At 41.9% G+C, this 18,817-nt stretch overlaps 1 protein-coding gene across 1 annotated transcript; it reads right to left on the bottom strand.

Moving 5' to 3' along the window:
* Window positions 1–3,779: 3,779 nt before the first annotated feature.
* Window positions 3,780–17,464, bottom strand: CALM2 (calmodulin 2). Its single transcript, XM_086744065.1, has 6 exons — window positions 17,318–17,464; window positions 12,708–12,738; window positions 7,324–7,467; window positions 7,144–7,250; window positions 6,109–6,244; window positions 3,780–4,682 (listed from the first exon to the last, which is right to left on the bottom strand). The coding sequence occupies exons 1-6, from the start codon at window positions 17,318–17,320 to the stop codon at window positions 4,654–4,656; spliced, it is 450 nt and encodes a 149-aa protein (XP_086600191.1). The 5' UTR covers window positions 17,321–17,464; the 3' UTR covers window positions 3,780–4,653.
* Window positions 17,465–18,817: the final 1,353 nt, after the last annotated feature.

Consider the following 18,817-nt stretch of genomic DNA (forward strand, 5'->3'; position numbering starts at 1 on the left):
TCATCCAGGTATTCCAGCTGGACTACATCTTTGTGCAATTTCTTGAATGGTAACTCAGGACTCAAGTTTATACACTGAAAAAAAAACCCTCTTCTCCATAGTTCGTATTAAGAAAGCCCTAGGAATCATTTTTTTTCCAAGGAGCAGCTAGAAAAAGTCATCAATTTAAAATAAAAACTGCCATTTACATCATCTGAAGACGACACTAACATGAGGCTTGCACTTAAGAGAAACTGGAAAAAAATCGATGTCCCCATCCCAGTATTTTTTTTTCTCATTTTCTCTTTGCAAACTTAGCTATCAAAGATTCCATTCTTCAAAAACAGAGTAAATAAATAACCTGAAAAACTGACTATTCTTGTAGGAAAGTAATAACTTTTTTCAAAACCAGAAATTGGAGTAGATTCAGTATGGCTGTTCTCATTCCAGTCATAAATCTATACTAATGATAAAGGCAGGCATTAAGTAGGAAAAAAGATAGCTCAGGAGACAGTATGATATAAAAATACACTTATTCTAAACAAACTCTCCATTGGCTCTCTCTGTCTCAAAGATGATTGTCTCCTTTTCAAAGTTCTGTTAAGCTTAGATTTATTACGCAGTACCCACATTTTTTCAGCATTATCCCTTTTGGCTGAAAATGACAGGTTTTTTATACTTAGACCACACACCCCAGTGTATTCATATATGTATTGTCATCTCAAATATCTACTATTCTCACTTGGAAAAGACTGCTTTTCAAGATTAATTTCTATAGAAGTTTTGCTAAACTGAACATTTTAAACTGAGAAGTCTACTTGGCAGAATTACAATTAAGCATCCTTAAGTATCCATTACAACACGAAGACTTCAATGGAAAAGCCATTGTTAAAAGTATTTCAAGAAAAATTTTTAAAGTCTCTCTAGTATTGCTCGCCCATCCCCACTGGAAACAGTCAGCAATGATAATTAATCCTGAACTATAGAAACTGCCCTTACTTACACAGCAGCTAGTAAACAAGTTTAACACAGCTTCTCTTAACTGGACTGAGTTACTGTCCAATAAACAGCGCAGTCATATAATGGAAGTGTTATACCTAGATGTAACAAAGCAGTCATTTTGCTACTCCTTGTATCTAGGTTGTTACCAAACAATGCCTGAAAGGGACCACTCGGATGCAGCAGATTTAGCTACCTTGCTCCTGCAGAGTCAAATCTTTAGAGACCAATGGCCCCATCTGAAAGAGGAAATACCCAGTCTGCATTACCTCCAGTGGGTCCATCAGCTGGACTCCTGCATTGTATGCTTGTCTACCTTCTGAGCTATAGTGTCCCTCAAATAATTAGACTGATCTTATTAGCAAGCTCCTAATCCTCACTTACTGTCTTTTACCCATTAGCTGTCCCTAATTTATTAGCTGTATCTTAACAGGCTGCCAGCTTACCAGCTACTACACCTCATACAATGATATATTCTCCCACCAAAATACCACAGCTACAAGTGGTTAGGGGGCAGGGTCAGCTGGGTTTTGAATCTGCAGACACTCCACCACCTGTGTTTGACCACTCTCACAGGAAGAGTGTCCTGTTTGGATAGAGCTTCTTAAGTTTATGCCCATTGCCTCGTCCTGCCAGTGGGCATGAATCTAGCACTGCCTTCCTTCCCTCCCATCAGGTTTTTATACACATTTATATGATCTCAGCCTAAGCCCATACATTAAGGGAACAGCAGTCTTTAGGCAAAAGATCTCTCACCTCACCCCTGAGTTTAGAATAAACCAGCACCACCAGGTGTTTTACTGCAATGTCATATCACAGAAGTTTTTGTTCTTGCTATTATAGTACAGAACACAAGAACCTCCACTGCATTTAACAGACAAGATGAAGAATTGTTATCTTGGCAAGCTACCAGAAGGTGAACTTGAAGTTTCAGATGACTCCTACGTACACATATCCAGACATCTGCCTGGAGTGACCTAAGGACTACCTGTTTCACAATAGCAAAAGCACCTGCAAACACACCTCAGCCAAAAGGTTCAAGTTCTAGTGATCAATGCCATCAGCTTCCATCATGCTTCTTTACTGGCTGTACCTCAGAAGACATTCTTCCATTAGCAGAAAGTACTGAAAAGTCTTACCCCCATTCTGCAGTTAAAGTATGATGTAAATAGGGCTACAAGACTTCAATCTTGACCTAGAAATCAGACATTTCATTTAGGTAATAGCAACACAGACACACTAAACACAGCAGCTTTGATTCCTCTGACTAAACACTCTGAACAGGAAGCAGCTAAAATGACAGTAAAGGTGGCCTTCCTATCACACATTTTTCACCCATTCATTTTATGAAAGGCAATTAACTTTGTCAAGGCAGTCTTTCACAATGGAAAGAACCTTCTTTTTACCTTAATCAGAAGCTTCCAAATGCATGCCGAGTTGTAACAGAAGACTGGGTCAAAGTGTGATTCCTAGCCTACTGAAAGTCATGATACCAGACTGGCAAATAAAATTCTTGTCACATCCCCATTTGCATTACTTACCTCTAAAAATGGCACTTCCAATACTCCCACAATTCAGAATCTCACATGGTAGTTCTGATGGTTCTGTCAAATTCTCCTCATATCGTGCCAATTTAAGCACCTATGTCTTGTCCCCAGGCTCCTAGGCCATGGAATGAAGACTGGATAGAAAGTGTTTGTTCAGTCATTGGTTTTGTAGAAGGCAAAACCTAACTGCTAGAATATTTAGACTGCATAAGCTTACTGGATGAGATTGCCAACAGACAACCAATAATTCTAAGGAATTAAACACTTTTGACAAGCCTCCTTTGGAAAACCAAGAGAGCTGCTTATAGTCCTTAGGGCGCAGGGCTTTAAGACCAGTCACCATCAACATCTGATGAAGTGTTTCTGAAATCATGTTGATCAGTTGTCCTAATTTCACATTTTCACTGTAATTATAAACACCTCAAAGATTATTAAAACTTTAGGTAACTGCTCTGCTGGGACCCATGAAAGCAACCAGATGCAGAGGCCAATGCTTTCTTTAAAGGCAACCAGAATCCCCAAACAAGGTAACCATATACCATATGTGAAATCAGTCAGTTCTTGCTGGGAGAGTACAGAGACAAGGGGCACAAACAGCCTCCATCATTCTTTTGAGGTCTTGGATTTGTCCTTGGTCAAAACCAGGTTTGTTTTCTGCTTTAAAAAAGATTTAAACCTTGACAAAAAACTAGTGCCTGAAGCACAGTCATAGTCATGCTTATTAACAGATCAGTAAGAGAATGTTTTCCTTATGTACTCTGAGCTGACTGCATCCTGAATGGCAACAGACTCAGACATGACAGTTTGAGAAAAGTCCAAGTGTGAGACTTAAGTTACCCCAGTGTAGCAGCTGATAGGGAATAAACTCCAAAATAATTAAAAGAAAGCAAACAGGTTTAGTTGTCTGAACAAGGAATTTTAATTTTAGGTCAACTATTGAACTAGGTCAACATCCAGTTCACAATGTCTACAGATAGTGGGCATAGCCAGTCACTACGGTAAGTTTATTGAAGCACCAAGCTCCACACAAGACTGTAAAATACATTTTAAACTACTAGTAAGAAAGCTTCTTCAAGTCAACAATACTATTAAGGGCCAGAGTTTAAGGACTAAGTTTTCACCTTCCAAGCTATTTTTAAGACAGCCAATCCATTGCATAAGCAAACCAAACTGCTACATACTGAAACACATAGAGCAGCAACTGTATTGAACAATTCCTGTAAATAATTCAAGGATACATTGAAACAGTATGGGTAAATTGTAATTTTTTTATTGGAAAACAAATATACAACTTGGAATGGATTTGAGGCAAATCGTGCCATAAGCAGATTTTTTTTGAAAATAAGTGGCTAAACAAAGTTTAAAAAGCATAGTAACAAGAGGAGAAAATGTTTTCTGGTACAAGACCAGCAGTACAAAAAAAACCTTGTGTACGAGTACCTGGATAAATCACCCGTTTTGCATTAGTGCAACTTAAGTTTCATATTGTTGACTGTCAATCGTCCACAACGTTAAGACTCCACATTTCAACAACATGTTACAGGTATGGCCACAAACAAGTTACCGTGAAGTAAGCTAGGAGAATAGTTTTTACAGTGCATTAGCCTCATGTATATATACTATTCACATGGTTTTATCCTGCAGTTAGCTGCAAGAGGCCTTATCCTCCATCACAGAAAGCGGAATGAGCTCCTTTATGTACTGGAGAACTAGAGCCAGCATGTTGCTTTAACTAAGGAATCGCTAATGCATGGTTAAGCCCTAGCTCACTTTATGTAACTTGTTACACTAGTCATACCTAAGTCTCCTAAAGAAAGCTACTTTTTTTTTAAACAGACAACCCAGATGTTCCCACAGTTAACCAACTTCATCTAACTTTAGATGTGCAGAAGGGCTTAAATATCCAGAGTAAGCCACATGCAACATTTGTTACTTAGATCAGTTTTCCAAAAATCAGAACAATGACAGTAAGATAAAGGAGAAGAACATGGAGGAATGGCCTTCTAATTACTATACATGCATATTCTTTTGACAGTAAGGGAAAAACCTTTTACAGATAAGTTACAAACAGAGAAAAGGCAAATAAACAATTTTGTACAAGAAATTTAACACATTCTGTACAACGTCTTCACTTCGCTGTCATCATTTGTACAAACTCTGCAAAAGGAAAGAGTTGCATAAGAGTTATTCAGAGAAAAATCTGAATTGCAAGATCTGAGAAGTGACTTGCTTTACTAGTACTGAACACTTTCAAAACTATGTTTTCAGTTATATAAAAAAAGCATTTTCAAAATAGTCTTTTTCCAACAATCACACCTAAAACCCTCCTATTTTTAATGGCAAAAGGCCTCTACTTTTATCAAAAAAGTTGATCCATCAGTGAACTGGGGAACAGACTGACTTGCAAAATAAAACATTACAGGGTCCTCATGCCCACTGACTTATAAATAGGGACAAGACATCTAAGAATGACTAAGATCAGTAGAAATTGCACTGAAGTGATAATCAATTACATAGGTGTACAAGCAAGACATTAAAAACTTCAAAACAACACAAAGTAGAATGGCTCAAGTCTTACTATTCTGCTTGACCAGCTTTAAGCAACTGAATCATTGCTTATTCACAGCACATTGGAAGTTAGATGCCACAAAATAGCATTCTTCACTGATCTTGCTAAAGCATAGTTTCAGGTAAAATAACAAAAAGAAACCAGGAACCTAATAGGAGTTACCTAGTTGCTCAAGTTTCAAAAGAGCACCTGAAAACAAGAGAGTTGCCCATCTTCTCTAATGTCAGCCTCGAAACAGTCTATTCATAAGTACAGTTATACAGCAGCAGCCTTGCTCATAAAAATGCCTTTTCACTCAGATGAGTGCTCATTCTGAAGCCACAACCAAAAAGACCTTAAAGGGAAGCCAGACTTTCACCTCCAAAACAGTAAGGGTATTATCTGAAAATACCCTAGCTCATTTCTGTAACATATTCAGAAAGTTGAAGTGAAAACAAGCTTAGTACTTCTGAGCTGCAAGCAACCATCTAAGAGAATTCCTCCTGCTTGCATGACTTCATTTAAGTTTCAATGCCAGGAAGAAAGAAGGAAATAAGCTACTGCTGCAGCTGATTGATGTGAAGTTATTTAAGAGGTCTTCTAAAGGTCTTGAAATTTCAGTGTATTTTAGAGACCTTCCGCCTTTTATTAGCAATTTTAAAAGGATTAATGAAAAATGAGTGACTTACTACAGGCAGATCAATACTCACTAGTGAATAGAACAGTATGTGAATATCTCAGTTTCCTTGTTCTAGTGGTCATTAGATGTCATTACATTTAGAAAGTTATTTCTTGCACTGCACAGCTGAATAGTCATTTTTTGCCTTTGGCACAAACATAGCAATAACCCCCTCAAATTTAAACCTATCTAGTGGTACAGGATCTGCATACTAAGACATTAGCTTAAAAGAACATTAACTGTTGAGAATCTCACCCAAAGCATTGCCCTATTTAAACTCAGTGTGGCTATCAGCACCTACACAGTCACCAGCACGAGAAGTGCTACTCAAAAATAATCAGTTAGGAACTCCTTACCTTCATAGTTTACTTGACCATCACCATCAATGTCTGCTTCCCTAATCATTTCATCAACTTCTTCATCTGTTAGCTTCTCACCAAGATTTGTCATCACATGACGGAGTTCTGCAGCACTAATGTAACCGTTACCATCCTGGGAGGGGAAAAAAGGAAGGCTGCAATAGACTTGTCTGAGGCCTAGCAACTCACTATAACTTAAGAATATTGCAGAGCAAGTTGAACATGAAAAAGTTAACATAGCTTTAACCACTAGCATTTGCACAAGGCAAGTGAGAGCTGTAAGCATATCTTCAGTATTGTCCAGGATCTTAGTCTTAAAAAAAAACTTTTCAAAAACAACTTATCCAATAGAGCAATACTTTGGCTGTCCTATCCCAAGACATTTTTTGTCACTGACAAAGCAATCAGCACCTTTTGCAGCCTTTTAAAGTTACAGATGTATATTCAATCATGTGACTGTCTCATTCAAGTGTTTGTTTCTTAGAACAGAAACTACTTACCTCATTCAGCTACTTCATGGGAGTCCAGCACAAAGCCACAACACCTTCAGAGACAACTTTTACACATTCTGTCCTAGTTGGGATGCTAGATAATCAAAGTACTGCTGCATTAAAACTCTGGACTGACTTCTTCCTCCCACACACCAAGGAATTTATCATATATTTTCTGTTTAAAAGTGCATCTTGCTTGATAAATTGAGTAACTTTAGACTCACTTAGCAATTTACTTAGTAAAGATTAAGATTTAAAATATTACCATTTAAAATATTTAAGCAATGTTCCTGCCAGCCTTGTACAAATACTTTAGTGTCATAGCAAGTGGTAGCTTAATATTATCACCCACTACTATCATGGTGACTCGTCTACTTTCAGGCAGACTACCACAGTAGATTGAACTTTAGGATGACCAGTTAACCTAGAGGTTCTAGACGACAGGACTACGGAGACCCCTCAGAGTTCACTGAGGAAGTTCACTAGAAGTCAGATTGACTTGTCATAACAGAAGTATTTTTTAAGGTAAACATTTTAGTACCTTGTCGAACACACGGAACGCTTCTCTAATTTCTTCTTCACTATCTGTATCTTTCATTTTTCTTGCCATCATTGTCAGAAACTCTGGAAAGTCAATTGTGCCATTGCCTGCAAGACAGTTACTTTGTTAGAAAAACAAGTTTTAGGGACTTTATTAAATTACTTATCAGTAAAATCTTACCATCAGCATCTACTTCATTAATCATATCCTGTAGCTCTGCCTCTGTGGGGTTTTGACCAAGTGATCTCATCACTGTCCCCAACTCCTTTGTAGTTATAGTACCATCACCATCCTTGTCAAATAGTGAAAAAGCTTCTTTGAATTCTGTACAGCAACAAAAAAAAAGTTAATCCCTACAGTTTTGAAATGTTAAGTTTACATAATCATAAAAGAATCCATTGCTGCTTATTAAGTTACAAAACTTGATTTCATTTCACTATACTGCTCAGTTTGCTATGATTGTAATGCAAACAAAACATCAGCATCTGGAAACCAACCTGCCAGTCTACCAGTCCCCCACATTTTGGCCTAAACAAGACAGTAACAAACAGAGCAGTTCTGAAACAGATGACCTTCCTTCCCTCTTGAATAAGGAACCCTAATACAGAGCTGAAAGGAATAGCTACTTGCAACTAGAATGATCCACATCCTTGGTAGGAACTGTTTATCTCATGAGAAAAATAGGAAATTATTTTGAGAAAGCTAAAAATCAGTGCTCAAAATACAAATGCTACAGCTTAATAGCACTTCTATTACTAATAGAGGAGACGAGTCAATGGAAAAAGGTATAATCAGATACAACTAAAAATAGTTTCTCATTATAACTTGCTTCCACTGGACATGCAAGACTGAACAATATCCGCTACATGAAGCTGCGGTACCTAGCACCACAGGTCTTAACATTTGGCCATATCTAGCTAAAAAGGAACTTCTCCCAGCTCTCTCCCCACTGGACTCATGCAGTTCTTCAGACTATATATACACACAACTCCAAGGTTGTTCACAGAGGAAAGTCACTGGAGTCTTAATTTCTGAAAAGCTGCTTAGAAAACTGCTTCAGCCCTACTGTATCCTGAAACAGCCTTCATAGAACTAGTCAAAAACAGTTTAAGACTGCTTAACTGTGTTTCAGTGCTACCTCTTAACCCCCTACAATGGCTGTATTGTAGCCAGCAATATTAATGCAAGCATAACATGTTTAATTGTCCAGTCCAAAAAAAGGAGTTGGTTTTAATCCACGCCATCTGTTTGTCTTTAGCCACAGACCTTAAACTAGCTCACTGGACTGCAGTAACTCACACAAGTTACAGTTAAACATGAAACACTTATCTATTCCCTTGTATAGTTCAGGTCCTTTTACAGTTTTCAAAGCACCTGAGATCATGCCTTTGGAGAACTCATTAGGCTCAAAGGTACTCCTGCATCAAAAATACTTCCAAGAATCCATTTTTTTGACATTTCCAAGAAGCCAGCTTTCCAGATGGTGGGTTTCCCAGACCAGTCATAGTAAAACCTGTGTTTTCACATGAACTGCATAAAATCTTATTTCATCAGTTTCATACTCTGAAACACTTGAGGTGAGTGTTAGCTGGCAAGTGTTAAAAATGCAGCTACAAAAACAGGCTTTTTATAGTTCATGAATGTAGCTGTAATACCAGAGCCACAGTTGAGTCCCATCCAGGAAAAAAGCCACTCTAACAGTTTCAAGTGTTCCAAAAGCCAACTCCCACTGTTTAGCACATAAGAATCAGAGCAAGGCTACCACAGGACCAGATGGAACAATTTCAAGCCAGTACTGGATAATCACAAAGCAGAAACAGGCAGCTATAACCTGTACCTACAGTAACTTCCAAAACAGTCTTTGCAGATAATTTCAGTTAGCTTGGTGGTAACAAATAGATTTATTAGGAGTAAAGTTTTACAACAAGGAAGAAAAGGCTTTTGGGTCAAGCTTAGTAGAGAAGTTGAAATCCATCCATGAAAGACTAAAAAAAGGAACATTGTGTCTTCACCAAGAGTTAGGTACTCCAGTGTTATCCAAAGTGTTTAGCTGTTGACCTTCAAGCTAAGGATGAAGCAGTTAACTGTCACTAACCCAAACATGAAGCAGACTGACAGTACTGCAATGGCTCTACTTAGAAAAAGTAATAGTTAATTTTTATACAAAATTCAAAGACTTGCTTTCTACAACATGGGTCATTCAGTGGTATGTTCTGAACATTTGAAATGAACTACTCAAAGGACAACTCTTTCTTTTACTCAAACATGCTGCAGGCTAAGAAAATAACCAGCTATAAATCATAACCATAGAGAAAGTGAAGTGAGCCAAAGATCAGCAGCATATTCGTATTTCAAATGCCAAATCAAGTTAGGAATATTATTAAAATCTCTAACCATTTCTAGGAACCACTTCCATTAATTAGAACAGAGGAGTAACAACCTATGCAGATATAATTTAGACTAAAACAAGAACAACCTAGCATAGCTTTGGAAGATTTGTGGCAATGGCCAGTGTAGGCAGCTACGAAATACTGAAGTTTAGTGAGCAACTCAATCCTGGCTTCCTGCAACAGAAGATAAAACACACCTCCCACACTTAAACACCTTATGACTCCATGTAGCATGTAAAGCAAATCCTCCCTCTACCCAACACTCTTCCACATCAAACTGCAAATGATGATTCTCTGGTACCCTAAATACGGCTAACCTGTTAGAAACCCAAGGACAGTGTCAATAGAACCACTTGTCTTCAGGCCAGCCTACAAGGTTTCAGCCTTTCCTTCCTTCCTTCCAAAAAGTGCACTACATCAAGAGAAAAAGACTGCCTCCAGATCCCAGGAAAGAAAGGCTAGCCCAACAGAATACAATGAACTCTCCTAGCTCAAAAATGTTCTATTTAACAATACCTTATGAGGCATCTCTGCACCACATCACCTTTCCAGATCAAGTGGCAGTTTTCAGTGACCTAATATGTTCAGTGAACCAAAACTACCATTCCCATTCTCCCACAGTTTAGCCAGCTATGTCTGGAACTTTTATGGGAGAATGTCAATTGTTCTCTTCACAGCTACCAGGAGCTCAACACTTAAACATGACTATTTCTACTATGAAATAAATTCTAAATAACTCTTGTGGTCAGATCCCCAGAGAACCACAGCACACTAGAAGAACAAGGCATAACGAACACCATACATAGGCCTACTCGTTCAGAGAGTCCATTTAGACCTCCGAGGTCTAGCATAAGGAAGTATCACTCACTGGACCAGTTGCTTTGAGACAAAAGTATCTTTAGATCTGTCCCCTCCTCCCCGACCAGCCACATCAAATGGTTCTGACCTTTAACACCATTTTTAATACAACACTTAATCAAAGGCATATCCGTATGACTTGGCAACTTAAGTTCTACTGAATGAAGCTGCAACTAGCATTCACATCCTGTACTTACTCAGCTTTCAAAATCAGTCTTTCATATGAAAAAAACCTGGGAAGTCTTCTACCCCTACCTATAGGGATAAGAAGCTTCAGTCCTACAGTTCCTGTGGAACTCACGGGTCGTAAGAACATCTGGCATCTTTAACAACTGCTACTGTATTCTGCTACTTTGCAGCAGAGGTGGAAGATTTGTTTTAAGCCCAAGAGAACTGGCTGCTTTAACTACTTTGGCCTTCTATTTAAGAAGGAGAATGTTGTCTCTGCCTTGTAGTACCATTTTCTTAAGCCTGCCTTCAAATCAACAGCTAGGTTATCTTCAGATAAGCTGAAACAGAATGGTAGGGTGCTCCGGCTTTTAAAAACTACACAGCCTCTGTAAAACATGCATGGGAAAACTGTTATAGGTACAGCTTTCAATACACTGGCCTTCGACAGCAAAACTAAGCAGACTGCTTAGTCAGCTGCAACCCTTCCAAAGCAGGACTAGGGACTGTTCCCTAACAGACACACAGTGGGCTTATGTCTTCACATTAGAGGTTTATGGTTTACTTGCAAACACATTTGCTTCATGAAATACCACAGCTGAACTGAAAGTGGCAGGCCATCTTACACTGGATACCAACATTAAGTTATACTTTTATTCTTTCTACGTAGATGAAAACTCTGTATTCCAGTATGACAAGCTTATTAATACTCACTTTTGGCTATCATTACTGAATAGCTAACATTTGCATTAATGCCGAGATAGTGTTAATAAGCTTCCTGTTTATAATCCATAATCAGCTACATCAACTAAAAGCTTCCACAGTTAAGAACTGGAACAATTAACTATTATTGAAAAGACAGCAGTGACAGTTGATTAAGTTTGCTCCAACTAAACTGATCACAAAACCCTTAAGACATGTAGGCCACTTCCAAAAAGAAAAAAAAAACAAACCAAACTTGAGTTGAACTAGATTTGGCTTGTGCTTACTCATAAAACAGTACCATGGCAACAAGTAAATAGACTAAGCACTTTCCACAAAACCATAATTAGACTCCTATGAGTTAAAGCAAGCTTCTGAAGTCTAAAAGCTACAGAAGAATGTTCTTACACTTCAAATTTGGCAATTATGGTAAAAACAAACTAGCTCATTATGACACTTCTGCTTAACACAGTGTCTTCAAGAGCAACACTATAGTTAAACAGCAACATCGAGGCTATTTGTATGCTTGACCTGGTACTGTTAGATTAGCAGAACCCTAACATCCTCCGAAATCATTTCACATGAGTTATGCACACTGAGACTTTCTAGTATTAACATTACACATTTGTCAGATCAAAAACCCTGAAGTTTTCGAATGTCCATGGCAAAGCTGAAATTCTGCATTACTAGCTTTGAGTCACATCAATCTGATGTGACTCACATTTTAGCTCTCTGAAGCTAAAATCAGTCTTAAGAGAGCCATGACAGATACTAGTTTGTGCAGCCTGAATGAATAGGAGAAATAACCGTAAGTTTTAGCCACTAGCAGACACTTGCCAGTGCATAGAAACTATTGGTGGGGAGCAATACTAAGATGTAAGACATGCATGTTTATTTAAGCATTTCAGAGCAAGCACCAGACCACCAGAATAGCACACAAACACTTGTGTCCAAGCACACAATGTAGTTCCCAATATGGAACATCAAGAGTTGTCACCGTTAAGACAGTCTCTTCTGTCAAAAACAGCTACTCTGAAACATCTCTGCTGACAGGCGACCTCAAAGTAAATTATTTTTGCCTTCTGTCAGAAGAGCACTCCAGATTCCAAGTCTTCACCAGAGATTCATCCCCTTCACTGCCCTTCAGTTTGCACTTGGGACAATTCTGTAGTCATGAGAGGAAAAAAAGAAATCCAGAGTCCCAACTCTACTAGCAAGTAAAGCTTTGAGTACTGTCTAATTATTATAGAGGACAAAACTTCAGATTCATTGTATCCATGGCGCTTTTACAGTAGATAAGCCTTTAAAACTTAAGTGACAAATTAAAACATTCCACAATACTACTTTAGTATCTAAGAAAGCTAAATATCTTGTGTAACAGACTGTCACTGGATTAAGATGTGCCAGGTCAAGCAGGAGTAGCAACACAGCACATAAAAACCTTACCTGCAATCTGCTCTTCTGTCAGTTGATCAGCCTGCAATAAAAGATAATATCATTATAGTTGCAGCAAAAGTTCAAGGCAAAATAAGACAGAGACTTGTAGAGGCCTCTGAACACAGCAGCTGCTCCTCAGGACTTACCTGTAGCATTCTGAAATAGTTCTAATTAACATAGCTCAAAAGTCATCAGGATTGCTTGCTAAGTAAGAACTGGCTGCCTGTCCTCATTTCCTAACCCTGCAATATCTGGTTCACACAAATAATGGATTACCATGTGTATCAATCAATTACTCAAGCAACGCTAGCAAACTCAAGTCACACATGTCCCTCTAGACTGGTTTTTAAACCTAATTACCACAGCAGACTATTGGCAGTAATACTTCGGTAAACTAGCCTCCTCAGCTTTAACACTAAACACTTTAGGTCTAAGTGGCAGTAACCCTCAAATCACAAATTTAAGGTAGACCAGTCTCTTCTGCTAAATTACAATGCAATAACTGGAAAAATACAATATCTAGAATTAAATCATTCCTTGATTAACATGAAACTTTATGTCCCAGACCTGGCCATAAAAAAACCAAGAGTCCATATAATCAGTACTAGTGGCTTCCAAATCGGTAACTTCAACGCTATATCATATTGTGGTCTAGACATTTTTCAGACCACTGTCTACAGACTCAAGTAGCATAAGGTAGTTTGCAGGGCCACTAAAGAAAGGCTCAGCAGTATAAGACATGCAATTTCTCTATCAGTTAGGTAAGCCCCAGTTTATACCTCACTTTGCTCTACCACTGAACAGTTTTGAATCAACTGGATTTGACAGCACTAAAAACCTGTCATCAAGGCTAAACCCAAAATTGACTTCACTCTTGAAAGAACACAAACATGTTTGAGGACTGTAGAAATACTTTCCCTAGGATTTCAAGTTAGTTGAATCTTAAAACAAATTCTGGATAGCTTCTGTTGAGCTGCAAAAATGAGGCCATACATTTCCTTCAAGGAAGCTCCTTGCATTCTGTACCCCATAGTATTCCACCGAAGAGTCAAAAAATAATTTTAAAATACAGAAGAGATACACTCGCTACCTAAGTTCAACATAACTTTTTTCATTTCACTTCTATTGTGAGCATTTCAGCAACAACTCTTTTACAATTACTACAATATTGACAGTTAAACCTTTTCTGTCATTAGCTGTGCCCACAAAGGTCTTTCTACACATTAGCCATCTGCCACTGAAATACTTGGAAAATGGTATATACACCACCTGTCAATTTTTACCTTACTAATTTCAATTTGAATTACATTTCTATATCGCATACAAACTTAGAGGTTACCAGCTTCTGGTTATTCCTCCTGTAATAGAAGTGGTTAGCTCCTCAAGCAACCATACAAGAGGTAAACTGGCTACAAAAAATATGCATGCAATACAGCAACAGCTCCAGATAAAGGCCACCATCAGCGATCTCTCAGACTACCTGTGGCTCACCTCCCCTAAGGATCAAGGCCACACTACTGAGCAAGTTCTAAAAAAGCAGCCAATTGGTATTTGCAGCTCTAGACTCCACTTGTTCTAATTTCTGCTGCTATAGAAAGTATTCCCATGGAGGTTCAACTTTTTGTTTTAAAAAAATTAAGATAGTCTAGGGTTGCAGCAGCAAAGCTGAGAACATCACCAATTCAACACTTCAGATGGAAGCATTCTGCTGGTCACTTAACAAAAGCCGAACAGTTTTTTGCTTGTCTGGAGTGTATCATTAATACAGACTCACTCATACCTTTGCATGCTATTTACATTTTTACTGCTTGAGTGAAGAGAGTGATCTTCTACATTTCTGTAGGATATTTATATCCACAGAAAGCTGTAGATCAGATTTAAGTAGCAAGAACCTAGTTTATTTAGGTCAATACTTATGGGTTACCAAGTTGAGTCACATACTGTTTTATATAAACAGTTTTATATAAAGACATGACATTAAGCAGTGTTTAAGCTGCTAAGTGTTCCCAAACTCTTCCTCTAACTCTTCCAGCAACTTAAAACATCTTATAGCCAATAATCATAAATTTGGATAAGCTCTGTCACTACCTGTAAGAGGTACAGTGTTTGAGATGAGCATGAAGCTTATTAGAAGCCACAGGTACACGGCAGTTGAAAGATAAGCTAGGAGGTGGGGCAAGGTTGAACAAACACCATCTGTACTCTGCAGTGCTAGGCTCTGCAGGGGCTGCTGCGCAACAGCAGCAAAAGGCGGAGCCAACAAATCTGCCAGATCACTCCCTCTCTTGCCACTCAGGTGGAGGGCTATCAGCCCGGATCCATGCGGGTAAGTTATAGGTCACTGTGGTCTTTCTAGAGGGGCCTTCTGGAGTTTTGTCCCACATTTAAGCTAGATACTCATGCACCATACATGTGACAGCATGCACACCTTCAGGAATACAACCTAACTTCAGAAGTAAACAGCTGAATTACAACTAACATGCCTACACTGAAGTTTTGGCATGTCCCTTAGTATGGCCAAGATGCACCTGAAAACCTCCTCTGATGAGGAGGAGGAGGAGAAGAAGTCAGGGAACCCATCACAGCTTTGACAAGGCATTCCCTGATTCACATTGCAGCACTTTCATTTTCACTGCAATAGCTCCCATCCCCCCACCCCCAGATTGCGTTGAGGGCCTGACAAAGAATCTAAGCCACCTAGGAAAGAAAGGGAGCAGTTTTGTGTGCAGCAGTTCCAGTGGCACACACAGCCTCTAGAGGTAGTGTTTCATTACAGTCATAGCTGCTATGCAGTAATCAGTTCGCAAGATCCTCAACAGAGCTGACTCACACTGCCTGATAGAGAGCTATCAGCAATTCACAGAACAGATGACACTGTTCTCCACTCAAAACTTGACATTTCAGTATATTTGACAGGTATTAGATCTGAATGGACAGTTCTATTCAGACAAGATGAACTGAAGAACAAGACCTAGATAGGCAAGCATACAAGTGGTAAAATTACACTTACAGTAGGTCTGCTAATTTTGGGAGTAAAGCATTCTGCTTTATCTAGCATGTGCAGTACTGGACAACATATATTCACAGGTTTAGCCAGTCTGGTCTGACAGGATGAACTATAACCACATTCAAAGTGTCACTGTGCCTCCTGGACACACCCATTTTTAAATAGACCTTGCTTGAAGATACTCCATTTTTGGTTCTGTACAGATGATGCCTAAAAGCCAAAAGTAAGAGCCTTTTGCTGCTAGATTCACTGTTTTTTTTCCTTTATAGATGGTTTGCTGTCTAGGTTCACAATTCAAGCAAAAGAACAAATTCAGGCTTCCGTTCACCTCATTTCTTTGCCTAGAGAAATAATTTCAAAAAACCCCTTAATTGTAAGTACCCATTAGACACGGTAAGCTGATAGTGATCAGATTTCGTTAAAGTATGTAATGAATAAAAAGGCAATTCCACTATACTGCATCTTCTCTTAATGCAGAGATAGCACTAAGTGGTCATTGATGTTGCTTTTGCGACAGAACTGTTCCTTTTTGTACGTGTTTCAGCATCCACTTGTTTAAATTTAAAAAGCTAAACTCATATCCTTTAGACCGAATTTGAAACAGTTCTCCAATTCCACAAACTGTGTTCTACTTCAACAGTCGATTAAAATCCTAAACAAACGCACTGCTAGGAAAAACAAACTGTGCTTGATCAAGAAAATGCAGGATCGTCCACCGCAATGACCAAAACGCGAAGCCAAAACTGCTAAAAAAAAAATTAAAATATTCCCTTGTTCAATATATAGCCACCGACAGCAAGGCGCGAACACAAAATCGGCAGGAGAGCACGGCTCCAACGTGAGCTGACAACAGGTCTAGCAAGGAGGGAGATGGTGCAGTGAGGCAGCCTGCCCCTCATCATCATGCTGCTCAGAAGCTGCAGGGCTCCGCACCGCATTATTACCAGGCGCGGCACACCTCGCTAGCGAGCCAGACATCTCAAGCGCTCGCAGCGGCCGCTGCCGCGCCGCTGGCTCCCCAGCCCCATTCAGCCACAGACGCCGGCTTTGGCGGGGCGGGGGGGGGAGGAAGGGGAAGGAAGCGATAAGAAAGCGGAGCTGGTGCCATCGTGGCAGGCTCCGTTCCCTCTCCCGGCACCCCCCACGCGGGTCCCCTCCCAGGAGAAACCGTTATCCGCCGCTCTGCTCCCCCCCCCTCCACCCAACCGACACACGCCCCGACAAAGCGTCATGGCGCTCGAACCGAGCGGCAGTTTGAATTTTGAATCCGCACCAACGCCCCAGGGCGGGAAAGCGACCCGGGCGAGATTAGTCCACCACCACTTCCTCCTACGCACACGGCGCCTCCGAGCGGGACCCTCCGCCCCAGCCTGCCCGCGCTGCCGGGCTGAGCCCACCGGCCACAGCAAGGGACACCGCCACCTCTGCCCCCTCCCCCATCCTTCTGCAGGCGACCTCGCCCGACATCACGCACACCACCTGCCCTCTCCCCCTCCCCCACCCATCCGCACCCAACCACAGGCACCCCCACCTCCCCCCCCCCGCCCCACACACCGAGCACCAGACCAGCACTCGCAAAACCCTTATCGCTTCCCCATGCCCAGGGACTCACCATGGTGGCTCGGCCTGGCTGTGGGGTGTGGTGGAAGTTAACGGCTGCACGGAGCACAGGAGCAACCCACCCGCTCTACTGCTCGCCTCACACTGAGCCCTGCCCGGCCGCCAGCAGTGCCTCATAAACCTACTCACAGCCCGCCCGGATCGCTCCGCGCCGCTCCCTCCCCCCTCCGCTTTCTCCGTCAGGGAACAGAGCTGAGAAAGAAGTCCCGGCTCTTCGCGGTGTTCTCGGCAGGCCCCCCCCCGCACCCCGGGACCGTCCCCTTTCTGCCCCCGGACCCCCAGGCAGCTGTGCAGGAAGGGGTGAGGGGCGGGAAAAAGGTGGGAGGCTGTGCTTGTGAAACGGCGGGAAGGGGTGCCGGAGGGAGCAGGCTGCGGGACTATTTCTCTGGGCGGAAGAGGATTTTAGGAAAAAAAATGCCGAGGAGTGCGAAGACTCCAGAAGGAGGGCGCTGATTGGTGGATTCGTACCTGCAATGCGTCACTTGGACATGCACAGTCTGGGCTGGAAAGCGGTTACCCCTCCCCCCTGCCCGCAGTGCGTGAGGCCCGGCCCGGCGCGGCCCAGTTTGGCGGGACCTGGCGTGGCCTAGCCCGGTCGGGCCCGGCTGGGCTCGGGCGGTCCAGCTGCCTGCGCCTGCAGTGGGTGGGCGGCCCAGGGGAGCGGGGGCGGCAGGCGCTGCGGTAGGGCGTGCCGGGCGGGCAGGGCCCCAGCGCCCTGCGGCCGCGGCGGGCACGCGCGTGAGGCGCGGGAGCGCCGGCCGCCGTCGCAGAGGGCCCCGGCGGCGGGGGGAGGGGGGCGAAGAAGAAGGGGGAGAGCGGGGCGGGCTCCGGAGCGGGCCCCCCGCGGCCATGGCGGCCGCCTGCCGCCTGCTGCGACCGGGCGTTGTGGCTCGGGCCGCGGCGGGGGCGGGAATGGAGGCGCGGCTGGAGCGGACAGCCGGGCCGCAGGCCTCGGAGCGGGGCCGTGGCCCAGCGTTGGCTGCGGTGTGTGTTGGTGCATTACCCCTCCCGAGGCTGGAGCGAAGTGCACCTGAGAAATGTATCCCCCAGAGCGCCTTGCCAGAACATTTCAAGCCTTATCTCGCTGTGCTCCGGAAAGCCTCACCCACAGACTTACTAAATGAGACTCCCTCCGCACCCAGCAGAGTCCAGAAAAATTCGCACCTCACTCTGCAAGCCAGAGATGCTTCATGGCTGGCAGCATTGTTTAAAAGAACAGATTCCCCTGTGACAAACCATGCATGCCCTGGTCTTGTGCCTGAGGAGGACAAACGGCCAGCAATTCTGAGCTAAAATCTCGAGTCTTACCAAGGTTTTCTCTAAGATGCATTTGGGCAAATTACCTCAGACAAAATTTTCCAACTTGTAAATGTATTTTCAAATGAGATAAAATGAGATAATTCAACAAATAACTGCAATGTGGGCTGAGTTCAGTGAAAGGCCTACCTGTCATCTCTGAAAACCACAAGGCTTATTCTGGGACCATAAATAC

This window comes from Chlamydotis macqueenii, chromosome 3 (genome assembly GCF_036417535.1).
Source record: "Chlamydotis macqueenii isolate bChlMac1 chromosome 3, bChlMac1.mat, whole genome shotgun sequence".
In the NCBI taxonomy this organism is placed as follows: domain Eukaryota; kingdom Metazoa; phylum Chordata; class Aves; order Otidiformes; family Otididae; genus Chlamydotis; species Chlamydotis macqueenii.

Coding starts and splice junctions, on each gene's coding strand:
- CALM2 (XM_086744065.1), bottom strand. Junction 7,468..12,707: donor GACAGAAGAGCAGATTGCAG/GTAAGGTTTTTA, acceptor GTTGCTGTACAG/AATTCAAAGAAGCTTTTTCA. Junction 4,683..6,108: donor TGGTCAAGTAAACTATGAAG/GTAAGGAGTTCC, acceptor TTCCTTTTGCAG/AGTTTGTACAAATGATGACA.